At 42.7% G+C, this 15,399-nt stretch overlaps 1 protein-coding gene across 9 annotated transcripts in view; it reads left to right on the plus strand.

Moving 5' to 3' along the window:
• The window catches only part of TIAM1 (TIAM Rac1 associated GEF 1), a 191,928-nt gene that overhangs the window by 148,801 nt on the left and 27,728 nt on the right, over nt 1-15,399 (plus strand). For all 9 annotated transcript variants that reach the window (XR_008450732.1, XM_054071824.1, XM_054071811.1 and 6 more), the window contains 2 exons: nt 4,330-4,416; nt 8,394-8,618. Coding sequence is in view for 8 of the 9 variants with exons in the window: in XM_054071824.1 (XP_053927799.1) it covers nt 4,330-4,416; nt 8,394-8,618 (312 nt within the window). In the remaining variant the exon portion in view is untranslated. The remainder of the gene's footprint in view (nt 1-4,329; nt 4,417-8,393; nt 8,619-15,399) is intronic.

Consider the following 15,399-nt stretch of genomic DNA (forward strand, 5'->3'; position numbering starts at 1 on the left):
TTTCAATTATTTCAAGTTACAGGCCTCCAGCCTGGTGACTCTGACCTATGATCTGGCAATTACAGTTCTGTAGTGTATTTTAAAGTTATTTGTGCAACCTGCCCTGCGGGAAGCCAGTCTGCATCTTTTTACTGTTTATCTAAATATTCTATTTTAATGACTAGAATAATTCTGAATCCCCAAACTGCTTACTATACAGCTGCAGGCCATTTGAATATTGAGCTCTGCTACAAAGCAGTGGTAGTGACTGCAGTTGGAATATTGAAGGCCTGAAAGAGTAATATTAACCAGCACAGCGATGGCCCTAGGTTGAATAATTATGTTGTGCCTGAAAGCACTGCAAGAGTTAGGGGTATTGTGGCATTTCTGCTTATTTATTTTTCTTCCCTTTTTTGAAGTGATAGATGGAAAAGACCATGAAATGCACTGTCATTTTCTGTGAAATGAGATCAGCTGTGTGAGACATGGGATGTATCTGTTCAGTGACTCCAGCCCTGCAGGGAGTGAATGCTAAATGCACCCTCAGAAACCTGACTTGGCTCTCATTGAACGAAAATGGCAAAACTTAGGTTGACCCTAAATGGCAGCCAAATGTCTGTAGTCTGTACGTGTCTCATAGAAACAGTACTATGTGTTCATATAGTGATAAGCATGTGCTGAAATGTGTGTGTGCAGAGGAGTAGAGGTAAAGTGTTGATCCTGTCTTGGTGCTGCGGAAGGCTGGGGTTCCTCCTGAGATGCTTTCCTATCTCGTTATGTTAAGTACATTTGAGTTTTTAGTTCTTTTAGTCTCTCTACAGAATTAGCATTGCCAATCCATACTTTTACAGTTCAGAGAGAATTCTCCAACACATTCACAACGTATGGCAAAACAAAGATCAGGGCTTTAAAATTTTAGCATAGAATCTTTTTAACAGAGTTGCATAAGGGTTCTTGTTACTGAAAAAAACTAAATCAATAACATGACTGGACAGTCACCAGGCATCTATTCACCTGAATGAGTCTGTGCATGAGCAGGACTGTCTGATTGATTCCCAGTCAGGTGGGCAGCACTGAAGGCTCAGCCCCTCATTGACACTTAAGCAAGCGCTGGGAAGAGGCTCAGGAGCCAATACTGAAACCAAATGTCTAGATCACTTAAGGGACGTCTTATTCAGATGATTACTTGTTTTTTTTTTTATTGTGCAGCTTTTTTCTAGACTTATAGTTCCTGCCCATTTTAAATATATTTCCAAGTTCCCTGTGCCCTCATTCCTCCAGAAAAACTGGAAGTCTTCATTTTGAAAACGGTTGGGATTATGAAAATCATTGGCGACATTACCTGTTGCTGTTGCTTGCTATATGCCAGCTATAGCAATAATAATACTTGTAAATCACCTTGAATAACTTGGAAGCAGCTATTCATTAATCCTAGCAATGTAGACTTAGTACTGTTATCTCCATTTAACAGACCTAATATCAAAGTTAGGGTGGTGAAACGTCTTCAGTAAGGGTGCAACAGGTCAGTTCAGCTCACTAGCCTGGCAGAAAGGCAAGATAATAAAAAAGCGAATAGCTGTCTGCTGGCTTTGCAAACTATTTTGAGCCAGCTAAGAACTCCCGGTGCTGGGGAATGGGTAGAGTTGCCCTTTCAGGCACTAGCGGGCCTTTAGAGCAGCTTCACCATCATGCCTGAGCACACTGTGAGTTCAAGTGATATAAAGAGGACGGAGCAGAGCATTTCAGAAAAAGCTCACCTGGGTTTTTTTCATAGTTTTTCCACTCCCACCACCATGCCTGTGGTAAGAGGCACTCCTAGAATGTCTGGCCAGTGTTAGACATTGCCAGTGTTAAATCTGTCAATGTGATGCTGTTGCTGAGGCTTGGACACGTATATTCTTGCATCTTTCACTGGTACCAGCCTCCAGGTTGTGTGGGCAGGAATTAGGGTGCACTGGCAGTAAGAACCTATTGCTTCCAGCTCCTGTATCTACTGGGAACATACTGGCATTTTTGTTAGCAACTGTCTGTCTCAGGGAGACAAAGTAATTTTCTAGAGGCAGATTTGTTCAGATGTTGTGCTTGGTCGGTGAGGCCATGTGCAGTCATAGATGCAGACTTTTGTTCTCCTGTCATCAAAACTTTGTAGTGAAGAAAAGGTTCTGTCTGGGTCACCACCCATCTCTTCACATCTGTGTTTCAGAGACCATGCACAGTTTGATAATAATCTTTTTGCCAGTGGAGCCAGCTTATGCAATCAACTGTCGCTTCCACCCACTCCTGCCTTTCCTCTTATGCAGTCCTAGTACACGTTTGTGTGGAGCACCTGTAGGACTCAGCCGGATGGAAACTGCACACATGTACTATACATGCATATATACAAACTACACATGCATGTTTCTGCATAGATGCATGGATACAAGTGTATATGTTTGTATATGCAAGTATATATCTACATATATCTACACACATGCGCGCACACACACACACACACACTTGGCTGAGATATTTCCCATCTGGATGATTCCACTGCTCTGCTTTACTGTGAAGCATTGGCACCGGCACTGCAGTGGGACAGAAATGCTGCTTCAAATTGTTAACTGCATCCAGCCATGTCACAACTGCAGAAATAAAACAGTTTATCCATACATGGGGTAAGGTCACATACCCTGTCTGAAGAGATATTAAATGTATTTGTGAGATGACCATTTCAAAGCTGTTGCCAATTGCCCATCTCTCATCTCTTAAAGTTTATCATAACATGGGTAATTGTTCCTTACACCCATTCCACTCTGGATGTTTTTTTTTTTTTTAATGAAAGCCAAATTAAAAAGCAACTACGCATGCCCTTAGCCCTGACAAACTGGAGGAGGCAGAGGTCTTCTCATGAAGGAGAATGGGAGCTTTCGACTGCTTGGGTGTGCTAATCTCTTCAGTTAGCCATAGTTACAACTTGAGTTGCATCTCAGCCTTGTTTTAACTGTATGGTAGTTCGCATTTCAGTTGCAAAAGGGTGATGGTAATAGTAACTGATAATTTGTGCTGACTCAGACTGCAGTCCTAGACATGCTTCACTGTGCTGGTTACAGGTTCCCCAGGTAGGCTTTGCAGGGATGACAACCAATACTTTTTTTCACAGCTGCTCTTTTGTTTAGTCAAGAGTTTATGTCTCTGCCAAAGTTGGTGTGTTGAGTGAGCTTCACAAATTTCATTTTGTTCAGGCTGAGAAGCTCGCATACAGATTCCAAGTAGCTCAGTAAGTCATGAAGGGCCATATGCTCCTCACTTCTAGGCTGCCACATTCTTCCCCCTCCTTTCTTTTTTTTTTAAATGATGGATGAAAAAAATAACTTTTCATCCGTAAGCACCAACTTGAAGGGAGTGCTAACGTTGGAATAGGCTCCCAGCACATCTGCTTCCTCTTGGCTGGTGGCTGATTCCATGTCAAACGAATGCCTGCCCCCAGAGGTTTGTAAATGTTTTTCTAATTGGAAAGAAAAGAGAGAAAATGGTTGCCTGCACCCATTTAGGGAGTAATGAAGTTTCAGAAAGGCAAATGTTCTGCTTTAGATAATTCTCAACAGTAAGTAAATAAACCCTATTTAACTAACCACATTGTATTTCCTTTACACATTGTTATCTTGCACAGTGTCAGACACAAATGGCAGGAGAGTCACGGAAACCATATGTAACTGTACCATTTGCACTGTTTAAATTAAGGCTGTGTCAGTGCTTCCATTATAAGGCTGGTCTACAGGTCTCCAACATAGCTATAAAACGTGCACTGAGCTGAGACTTAGCAAGTAACAGGTTGTGCCAGGAGCAGCTGAGAATAAAAAACGGGAGAAGGAGAAGTGGCATTTTTACAAACTTTTCCAGTGCAGGAATTTCAAAAAGTAGAAGTTGCCATTCTGCTTTATCAGGTGCTGTTATGCCTTGTCTGAGTTCAGGATGTAATGTCAGCCATAGCTCTCCATTTCCTGGCTTTTGTCAGTTTGGGTCACAACCACATTTCTGTGCAGCTTTTGCCTTCAAACAGCAAAACTTCTTAAAGTGACCTTTTGTGGCAAGAGAATTAGCAATCTGTTCCAACGTTTTGCAGCTATGTTATCCTCAAGTAAAGCTGTAGATAACATATATAAACTCAAAAATTCAATTCAGCTTTTTGTGAAATTCATTTTTAGTTTTTAACTTTCCCTTTACATTTGTAAAGGTTTATCGGAATAGAGAAGGGAGGAATTCCTGACTCGCTGCAGGGACAACACAGCCTTACTTGTAATGCATGTAGTTGTTAGGACATGCTGGAAGTGATTGGCTTTTTTTTAACTGTCTCACTGGATATCTTCCTAGGTTTCTCTCTGTCCTCTGTGGAAGAAGAAGGGATTCGTCGGCTCTATGTGAACGGCGTCAAAGAGACTGGCCTAGCTTTCAAGAAAGGTAAAAGACTTTTTAAAGTGCTTTTGTTATTGTTTGTTTAATCCTGTATAGACTATGAGCTTGTTTGGAGGGGAGCATTATGAGCATGCCAAAACAGGGTCCCAGTCCAAAAGAGATCATAGTCTTTGGGAAGAATTTGAGGTAATGAATACATGACTGTTCTGCTTTTGGGATCAGCTACACTATACAGTCAACCACTTTTAATTCTGAGTTGCTATATATGAAGTCTGACACAAAAAAACCCCAAACTGTGCCTGTACCTCTTTATTTAACAGATTAAGAAAATCAGCTATGATCACCTTCAAAATAATTTCCTTCTGAATTGACACAAAGCTGCATATGATTCTGCCAATGTTCAAAGCAATTCCACATATCATTTTCTGAAGGGCTATTTAGGGTTTCCATTGATTTTGCTTACACATCAACAAAAATGAGTTCTTTTGAGCACTGACTGGATCTTTAGGAAGAGGTGGAAATTGCAGAGAGCCAGGTTTCTTGAATAAGATGGGTGCTCAAGTACAGAGATGTTGTTATTAGCTAAAAACTGCTTCACAAATAAAGCGTTGTGGGCTGGACCACACTGATATTTTCTGACAGTGGGTAAGAAAACATCTATATTTGAACACGTGTCCGTTTGTACTGAGTGAAGGGATCAAGTTGAGCCTTGTCTCTCTGTGACAGTTTTGAACGTGTACTATAACCATCTCTTTGACTCTTCCATTCTTGGTTCCTGGGCTATAGGGTTAGTTTCTTTTTTTTTTTTTTGTGTCAGACCTTGTGTGTAGCAGAGTCATCATGCCCCTTATAGCTAGAAAGAGGAGCACAGGTTGTCTCAAGTCAGTTGCTGCAAGATAAATAGGAGCAGTAGAAGTCTTTGTAGTGCTCTCTGTGGCTGGGATTACTGCCTCTAGTTTTGCTTCCAGCCTTTGCAGGAAGCATGACAGTGCTTGGACAAGAAACCGGTAGAGATAACTAGGCTGCCGGGCTCATCCCCGGGCAGTGCAGGATATCGTTTTACTGCAGCTTACCCAAGCTGAGGTCAGTCCTTATGCCCCCATCCTTTACTGCTTTTCCCATTCATTGCTCTTTCCAATGTGCCAGCACTGCTGCTCAAGCAGTCACCAAATGGGCTGCTCAGGGAGCTGGACAGCTGAAACTTAAAGAGGTTTTGAAGTATAACATGGGGGGCGTGAAGGGTGAGAAGACTCTCATCTCTTCATAACCTATCAGTGTATGCAGAGTCCTCAGAAACACCTCCAGAGTTTTCTTGGTGACTGGTTATATGATCTTGGAGAACTTATTCAATAGTTAGCTGTTGCTGAAAGCAGTGTGGGCTGGTGTCCCCCACAGTGTTCTATTTCTTTGCCTTGCACTGACTCTGACACTCTTCTGAGCCGATTCAGCTCACGATCTTGATAGAAAAGTGCCGTGGCAGAAATGTGTGACTGATTTTCTGACCCACTGAAAAAAGGAGTTGGCTTCTGTTGCAGCGAAGCGAGTGGCAGAAGTGGCACAGTGGAGGGACAGGGCTAAGCAGACAAACTGGGAAGAAAGAAGCAAGGGGCAGGGAAGAGGGAACAGTTTTGGCTGCAGGAAGTCTGGATTTTCACTCAGCTGTAGCCTCTAACCCTGTCTTGAGAAAACCACATAGGTGGTTCTGGAGGCTGCTGCATATGTCTACTGAGCTTGAAAAGACCATCTTTGTTTCTTGTCTCTCCTTACCCTACCAAAGCCCCATATGATTTCCTGGTTGACAGGATGGGTATTCTGCCAAAAGCCCTGAATAGGGCTGGGGGGCAGCTCTCTGACAGACTGCCACAGGGAAATAAACACCTGTGGGCTTCCTGTGGTGAGCAAAGATAATATGAGGGTGAGGGTGGTACGATTTCAGCAGGGCTCCCTTATTTTGCTTTTATGAAATGTTTGAACAACAATTTAAATGAATGCATGAACACTGACTGCCTCCTGTGGGGCTAGAACGCTAAAGCATGTTTTCAGTGGTGCGTTGCTTTTCATAATTGATATAAAAATCCACTTCTATATGAACAATATTTTGTAGAATATTATGACAAGATACGCAGTGTTAGCAGAAAACTCTCTTCCCCCCGTTGTTTACATTCATGTTTACATTTGACTGCACTTTCTATCTAAAGTCTAACCAGATGAGAGACAGTATCTCTTTTTCAATCTTTTCTCCAGTTAGAAATCTCTTAAATTTTATTTTCTCCTAACAATCTTTAGGATTTATCTTTTTATTTTTTCTGTTTGTCTGTGTTTGCTAGGCCATTGTTGGAATTTGTGGTGCTTGATTTTACTGAGAAAGACATGATGCTTTATCCCAAATGATTCAAAAGAGGGATTACGAAGAGTAAATGAAGCCCCAGATACGATGTTTATGGTTGCAGGCATATTAATATGCTACTATTATGATATGGCATCGCTAAGTAGAATAAATGAAATAATGTGAAATGCTTGACTTGCTTTGTTTTGTCCTTATTTCAAATATGATTTTATGGTCCATTTACTTCATAGCTATTCTATCTAGTTCATTTTATTCTCCCTGAAACTGCACGCCACACTGCAGATTCTGAGTGCAATTACATGCATTTAGAAAAATCTTCATTTTCCTAAAGAAGACTGAAGCTCTTTAGCCCCCTCCCTACCACATTTCTTTCTCAAATGTGGGTAGGTAATTTGTTTCCGGAGCTTAGAGCTGAGCTCTGCTCGCAGCTCAGGCTCATTGAATCAGGCCTCTCATCTGGGCTTAAGGGTGGCAAGATTCATCCTTTGCATGCTGGCCCAACCAGACGATCCCATGACATGAAGGCAGGTCACCCCCACAGAGCAGCTTTTTTGACCCTGTAAATTCCAGCATTCATCCCTGTAAATACTGGGATGGTGACTGAGATGCTGCAGCAGTCCTGCTGCAGATTGGTGTCCATTGGTGGCAGAGAATGCTTTCCCACGGGCTGTGCCCAGTGGACTGGTTCCTAGAGGTGTGCCTACAGGGGACCACTGGCATCACCCTCAAGAGGAGACGAAAGCTGCAGAGGCAGGAGCAGCCCCAGTGATTGGGGCAGTCAGCACTGCTCTGCTCTGGTGTACTGCTGCCTGCCTGAACCTAAAGATTATCTGGAATTAAACCATGGTCCAATTTGCTGTTGTTACTCAGAGAGCAGGCCCAGCTGGCTGAGGGAAAGGTCAAGTTTCCTGTGCCACCTTGTAGGACTGCACATCGTCTGTTGGCATTGCTGTGTTGCCCCTGAAGGGAGCAGAATCAGCTGTTTCCTCTGCAGATCCCCTTTTCCCTTGGGCGCTGGTGCTATAAATAGCTCCTGAAATCAGATTGGAAAAAAAAAAAACCCAAAACAACTTACCCAGCACTAAAATGTGTCTTTTGTGGATCTGTGTGCTAGGACATGATTCAGACAGGGCCAGAGAGGAAACTAGCTGAAGTCTATATCGTATGCCCCAGCTGAGTGGGAAATGTTTTCTGTCCTCCTAGGGTTTGGGTAGGTGACTATTTCCAGTAAAAGCCTTCACTTGTATGGAAAGTTAAAAGCAAGAATCAACTTGTTTGGTTACTCCATCCTTCTGCTGTCCTGTGTGCAGTGCTCAGAAGTCTGACTGTCCTTCAGTATATATTTCTTTATGAGCAATGTGTTGTGTAGGGTGGCATGCCGTACAGTGGCTGTTCCCTTACAGAGTGAGGTAGGAAAAGGGAATGTCTTGTTGCTGATACATTGTGAGGGACTTCCTGGGCACAATGCTCATAGGGATAGTACTGGAGTACTGTCTGACAACAAATCTCCTAGGGTTCTGTCAAATTTCAGTATCATTTGCAGTCATAAATGCTGACTTTATGTCTAGACACAACGCTGTCTGGCACCTCATTGACGCCCAGCTGAGCTTCTTGTTGTCTGTGGGTAGCAGAAACATTTCTGTGCCTGTCTTACCTGTTTCCTTCTGTGTTGCAGGCCTAAAAGCTGGTGATGAAATTGTGGAGATCAACAAGAAAGCTGCTGAGGATCTGGACTCGGCTTTGCTGAAAGATGCCCTGGTTCAGCCTTCACTGTGTCTTACTGTGCGCACCTATCCTGAGATAGAAGAAGGGCAGAAACTAATGCAGCCACCACCACGTCGCTTGGAAAACCCATCTGACTTGAGTGACAGCACACTGGCATTCACTGGAAGCAATCAAGGTATTGGGTTCAATGTACAAATTACCAGGAGGAGGATTCACACTTACAATATGCTGGTGTAATCTTACTGATCCCTGCACATAATTTCCACGGTGAAAGTGAGAGGAATTGCAGTCTAAATGTGCCGGGCAGATAATATGAGGGAGTTCTGGAAGCTGTAAGGTATCATCAGCGGTAGCAATGAACGATAACTGTACACGGTTAGGCTGTGAAATGTATGTCATCACAAAATGCATGTCACATCATCTAGCTATTCCTCCAGGGAGTCACAGAACTGACGGCTCGCTTCTGGGCTGCTCAGGAGGTGCCGTTACCTCTGGATTTGCCCACAGGATATATGTATGGCAGGGAAGGAAGGGGGATAAGTATTAACCCTCTCTAGGATTAGCCAGGAGCAGAGGTGTCCTGTATGTTTGATGACATGCAATAATAGCTCACAAGGACAGTTCAAAACACCTAAAGGTAGGGATTAACATTACAACCAAATGTATCTAACTGGTCCCACAGCACACTGCGGTGCAAGGGGGTGTTCTTCCCCACCATGCTGACCTGTTCACTTAATTGAACTGACAGAAAATTAATCTCTAGCAAATGGGAATTGTTTGCCACTGGTTTAGCTTCCTTAACTAACTGAGGACAAACAACCATGCTGGGGAAAGAGAAATGGCTGCAGAAGAGCAGGACTGCCTCCTTGGTGGTTGCTAGCCATTAACTCTGGAAGACAACAGTGCTGGGAATTGCACTGGAATAGCAGGAAAGCTTCTGCACCATGAGTCCTCTTGCCTGCTTAGTCAAGTCTTACTTGCCATCTTCTAAATACCTCTGGCACTTGAGACCAGAAAAGGATACTGGGCACTTGCTTTAGCATTTTGGGATACTTTAAAATACAGGAAAAATGAATGGAATGGACAAACAGAAGTAGTTTCTAGATAATCAAAACTATTCTGAGCTGAGGTAAATTTTGACTTCCAGTCAAAAGTAAATGGTGTCTCAATATGTGAAAATTCTTTGTTTTCTCCCCGAAGTGAAAGTTTAAGAAATGTCAAAATAATTTTTTTGACAACTTTGGAACAGTTTTGTTTTGGGAATTTGGAATGAAAAGCTGGAGTGGAATGGGAGCTGTTAATGCACTTTCACCAGGTTTAAAGTCAACCTTCTTCCAGGACCTGTCTGTTTAACTGCTGCAATCACTCGTTGTAGGGGCTTCTCACATGAGTCTGGGTGCGCTCGGAAGCTAACCCAAGATCAGTGTCAGTGCATTAGCATGATGCTGAGCTGGAGAAAATGAACCACAGTGAAAGACAGTTTGTTTGGGCTCAGGACCAAGCTGACTCATCTCTGCCTGCAAAGGGTCAGGGAGATGCAGCCTGCCTTTCAGCATTTCTTGATGGTTTTGCTGAAAATATTTACTGAAAGTGATCTAGCAAAAATGTAATTGTTCATGTGATGGGAAAATGTAGTGGGGACAGGGAGGGCTGGTCTGATTTTGGGGTGTGTAATATTCATAGCAAGTGGAATAGCGTGAACAAGAAAGCTTAAGAACAGCTTATTGCAAATAACTTTGAGGGGACTGATAAGAGCAACATCATGTAGGGTATCAGATGGTGAGCTAAAATTAAAAATTTTGCAGAAGGACATTTTCCCCTTTTAACTTTCATTGAAGTTTTCCCAATTAGGCTTTTGTGCTGAAAAATCAACCTCATCTTGTGCATTTTTATAGCTGGCCACAAGATGCCCCCATTTCCTACTTAATACCAGCTCATTGTGGGCGCCATCCTTTTGTGCTTGCCTGTGCTTTTTCACTGAAACCTCAGGTGCTGAGTCCTCGTACCCCAGGTTTTCACTGAAGTGAGGGTGCTCTGGGTGCAAAGAATTGGGAACTGGGACTTCTGTATTTATGCAACATAGTGATCTCCAAGGAAGAACATCGCAATTCATAACACAGAGTTTCAACAGCTGGTCTCAGAAAGCAGTTTCTTTGCCACTGTCTATTCTCTGCATCATTACTTTGAGGATGTGCAAGGGGTCCTTTTCTTCACTGAGGGTGAGATAGTGCACGGTTTGCCAAATGTGCCTGAAGAGCCAGGCGTTTGCCTTTTAACATTATCCAGCAATAACCCCATGTATCCCATGTGAAACAAAGGCATGGGACGTGGCTGATGGACATGTCACAGCAAAAGCATACCTCCAGCCTCTGCTGATTTGTAGACACTAATTCCTTTGTGCTGCTCCCGGCTCGAGTCATGTCTGTCCTCCTTTGGAAGCTTCTCCTGAGCTGGGTTTTTGTGGTTATCTCAGTGGTCTGGAATGGCCATTTGTTTTTCCATGTCTGGTGCTGAACATGTGAACTGTCTTGGTGGGTCAAAGCTTCTTCAACGGCTTGCCAGGACCAGTGATAAGCTTCAGGGCTTCTTTTTACCCTCAGATTTCTGAGGTACAGCTGCCATTCACTTTTGGTGTGACATAGCCAGCTCCTTTACTCTCTCTTTCAGGTGACAGGCAGCAGAGAAGCTAGAGGTCTCTTGACATTTACTTTCCTTCAAAACACAAGCAAAAGTTGAAGTGGGAATCCCTTCCTCAAAGGGAGAGGAATACTTCTTTAACTAGTAGAAGCAACGCAATACCTCATCAGCAGATGTGCAGGTGTCGCTGGCAGCTTCTGAAAGCTCCTGCAGTTGTCGTATGAAATATGCCTCTGAAGAATGACATGAAGATGGTGTTTAAAGCTAAACAGTGCCAGTGCTTTAATTTGGGATGACTTAGCCTGAGGTGGGAGTTAAATCAAGGATCTGTACCTGGGCATGCAATTGGGATGCAGGTGTTTTGATCTTCCCCATCAATTTCTCTCTATTGAGGTGTTTGTAGAACACAATGTTTTACTGAAGCCTTTCTTCTTCTGGCCGTCTGCTTTTGCAGGGATTTGTTACCTAAAATGGAATCTTTGTGAAACTGTAAAAAGGGCTACATGCTTTTATTTGTGAGATTGTGGTTGTATCTCAGATTTTTGGTATTGGCTCCACAGCTTCTTGTAGAGAGCAGTCAAGTATGAAATACCCACTGACCTATTTATTTGTGTCCTTGTTGATTACTGGCAGTTCAGCTGGCTAGGCAAATCAGCTCAGTGATTTCTGTTATATGCTTTATTTATAGCATGCAGATTTTTTCTTCAGTCCTGGAGTAGAGTAGCCCCCCTTTCAGCAGGGGGGCTTGCTGGGCCAGAAAGCCAGCAGGTATAAATCACCTGTGGGCACATCTTTCTCCAGAAATTGAGGGTCTGGTTGACTGATTATACTGATATCCTGTCATTATCTTCTTCATAGCAATGCCTCATCGTCTGTGAAGGCAGCAAAGGGTAGATTTTTTGTGTGAGGCAGATCATATGGTATGTTTTCAACAGAAAGATGTTGTGCTACTTTTTTTTTTTTAAACAAAGACTTCCTAATGCCTTATTACTCAAAGCAGGGCTGTTTCTAGGAGTTGACCTCTCTGAAGTGACTGCCAGTACTTTTGTTAAATACGATGTCTCTTACAGCTGTTTCATTATCTGGAACTACCTTGTGTACACTGAGGTTGAGGCTAGTGCTGCAAATCAGCTCTGTGGCAGTGGTTACTTCATTGTGTTTACGTAATAGGTTATTCTTGATATGACCCTGGATTTTATATCTCTAATTGATGTGAAAAATACTATCTTGGATATGAGATATATGTTTCCCCTAGGAATTTGCACTGCATCAGGCTTGCAGATCCAAAAGTTTTGTTCTTTTTATCTGTTATTGTTTTTTCCTAGCTTTCAGTCTTCTCTCCTGCTTACATAGTCTGCATAAATCTGGTTGAGGAGGACTAGCTCTCCTTCTGTCTGGAGCCCCACAGCATGTTTTCCTTATTGCCTAAAAGGATCAGTGAGTGCTGTCTCCCCTCTCTGTGAGGAGGGTTATGCCTCCCTATTCTGCTCCACTAAATCCAGGCAATGAGAGGCTGAAAGCTGGAAAGGACCCTCCCATTTTCTTAAAATCACAAGATATTTTCTTATGAGAAGGGAATTTGGGATTTGGGAATGGGAGTGAGGAGCAGTATCCATACTTGTTTCTGGTCTCCCCACAATTCACAACCTTTTTTTACCTGGGGTAGAGTTTCTGAGATTTAGACCTTGCATGCTCCTGCGTTTTGGAGACCTCTAGCATGAGGAATGACTCTGCAGGGATAATTGTGAGCCATATAAATCACCATATAGAACATATAAATGATAAAGAAAGTATACTGCTGTTTTGGATAGGTATATTAATCTTCTAGATAGGAAGCAGCAAGGTATTTTTAAGGAGTCTATTATTTTGTCCTTCTGAAAGCAGGAGAAACAGAGACTGAAGTTAACATACACTCTAAAGACTATGGTATAAAACAGAAACAAACTTTCATTGAACTTTAAGAATGGCCACTACTATTCCTTCCATCATCATCCTGTCACAGCTCCTTTCCGGCTAAGTAATTTGGATTTCAGAACAAGCAGAGACTAAGAGTAACCTTGATTTCTTCAGGGTTATTTGCCTGAGGCAGATGACTAATTTAATACCTGTTGTAGCATGTTAAAAAAGTAGTTATCATTCAGTGCTTGATTTAACAATTCCGGGGACATTTACTGCAGCAGCAATCTGAGGGTCTTGTGTGTAATTAATTAGAGACATGCAGAACTGTTGTTCACAAAATCACAAAAAATTTTCTAAAGCTTAAAAGCTAGAGCTGAAGGATGTGGCCTCAGGCAGAATTGTGCTCAGAGGTCTCATTCTTGGCTTTTCTAAAGTCTGCCTGAGCTGCTGATGAAATAAGCAGAGTCACTATTAGCACATTAGTTTTTGCTTTGTGGCTTTAGTTTCTGACCCTTCTCATTTAGCTGCAGTAAGCATACTTGCTCCCTTACTCACAGATTTCTAATCTTAATATTCTTACAGTGTTGCCGCTCCCCCTGCCGGCTTTGCGAGCCCAGACGTGCAGCACAGTACTTGCGGAAGGAAAGGCTGCTTTTTCTGATGTCAGTATCCCTGCTTTCCGAGATCCCTGAGCACATGCTTCATTTTTGCATCTATGAGAAGTCCTGTTTCTTCCAAAGGGGCTACTCAAGCATAAGACAAGTGTTTGACTAGGCTCTTAACTTGGAGAGGGTTAAAAGTGACTGTTACAGTTGGTTCAGGGAAGGTTTCATTGAATCTACATTTTTCCTGAGAAGAGTGAATGAATTGAATGATGTTGAGCATAGATTTTTCTCTACTTGCACAATTTATTACTTAGTTGAAGTGGAAAGAGAAACAATAGAAAGGGAAAGAGAATGATGGGGCTTTCCTGTAGCTCTCCAGGAAAGGCAAGATTCCCCAGTTTGTTCCTATACCATTCTTTGGTTGCTCAGTTGACTATAACTGTGATAGTTGTAGTTGAATTTTACAGGTCTTTGGAGGTGTTATCAACTCTGAGGGACTTCCTGATGGGACAGAATACCCTAGTGTAAAGAAAGATGTTTTCTTCTTTTATGTTTCAGTGTTTCAAAGCTAACAAGCATTTTGTAAAAAATAAAAATAAAAAAAAAATACATCCTTACCTTTACGGTAGATTTATAGGTGAAATTTTGTCTCAAAAATTTAATCTGAGAGACAATTCCCTAGCAATCTGTATTAAAATTGTTCCTTTATGACAGATTCTCTTTTGAAAGGTGCTCCATTGTCATAACAGAGACATTCTCTAGCATTTAGAAATTACGCTTTCTCTTTAATGAAGCTGCTGTTGAACTGCCTAAGTAGGTAATAACTCTTTTTAAGACTATAGACAAAAATGAGCCACTAAAAGCACTTGGCCACTGAAACCTTCACAGCACTTCTCGTAGGAGCAGACACCTGAGTGTCTTGGTTGGGATTCAGCTGGGTTAGTCACATTCTGCCTGTTCTGTATTTCTTCTGTGGTTTCAGCTCACACGGAGGACACTCCTTGTTTCTCACTGAACGTGATTAAGCCGTCACTGTATTTGACTTCCAGTATCGCTGGGTTTCGTTGGTGAAAGAATCACAGAGGAGCACAATACACCTTTTGCAGGGAGTGAGTGGTGGCAGTTGGGTGAAGAAGAACACCAGGCTAAGCCCCATGGTCCCTGACACTTGCTGGATGGCTGCGGCACTCGCGGAGCTTTGCCTCAGTCACATGGCAAAGTGTTGTGTGGGGCACTGAGATGCATAGTACAACCTGCCTAGGAAACTGAGGCACCTTGAAGTTATGAACCAGCGCTTTCAACCATCCAAGCCTGTCGATGCTTCTGGCCCTCACGGTGTAACAGGCTGGTGGATGACTGCCCTTGCCAGCCCTTCCCCCTTGCTGCCACCGAGAGGACTAAATTCAGTATTGCTCATTCCACATATTTGGGAAGAAGGCATAAAGATGCAGCATTTTCCGATTTGTCTGCTGCTTTTCGTGTTAATTGGATTCACGATTCTGAGCTTTGCACCACAGCTGACAGAGCTTGGGTCTGAATATTTATTCCCATGGCATTAAAAAAAATAATCTGGCACCGAGAAGGGGGCTTTAAGAGCAGTACCAAGCATCATGGAAGACTCATTAAAATCTCGAGTGACAGCAACCCTGCAAATTGGAAACAGCAGCCGTGGAAAATTTTAGCCAAGTATTGGCATGGTGCTTAAGCTTTATGTGATTTCTCCAGGCCTTTAAGCCCCAGCACCTTTGCTGCAGTGATATAAGACTTCCTTTTGTTTTGTTAGCTCTAGCTGTAAGTAGGAGTTATTTCATGGGC

The sequence above is a fragment of the Cuculus canorus genome, chromosome 1, assembly GCF_017976375.1.
Source record: "Cuculus canorus isolate bCucCan1 chromosome 1, bCucCan1.pri, whole genome shotgun sequence".
In the NCBI taxonomy this organism is placed as follows: Eukaryota; Metazoa; Chordata; class Aves; order Cuculiformes; family Cuculidae; genus Cuculus; species Cuculus canorus.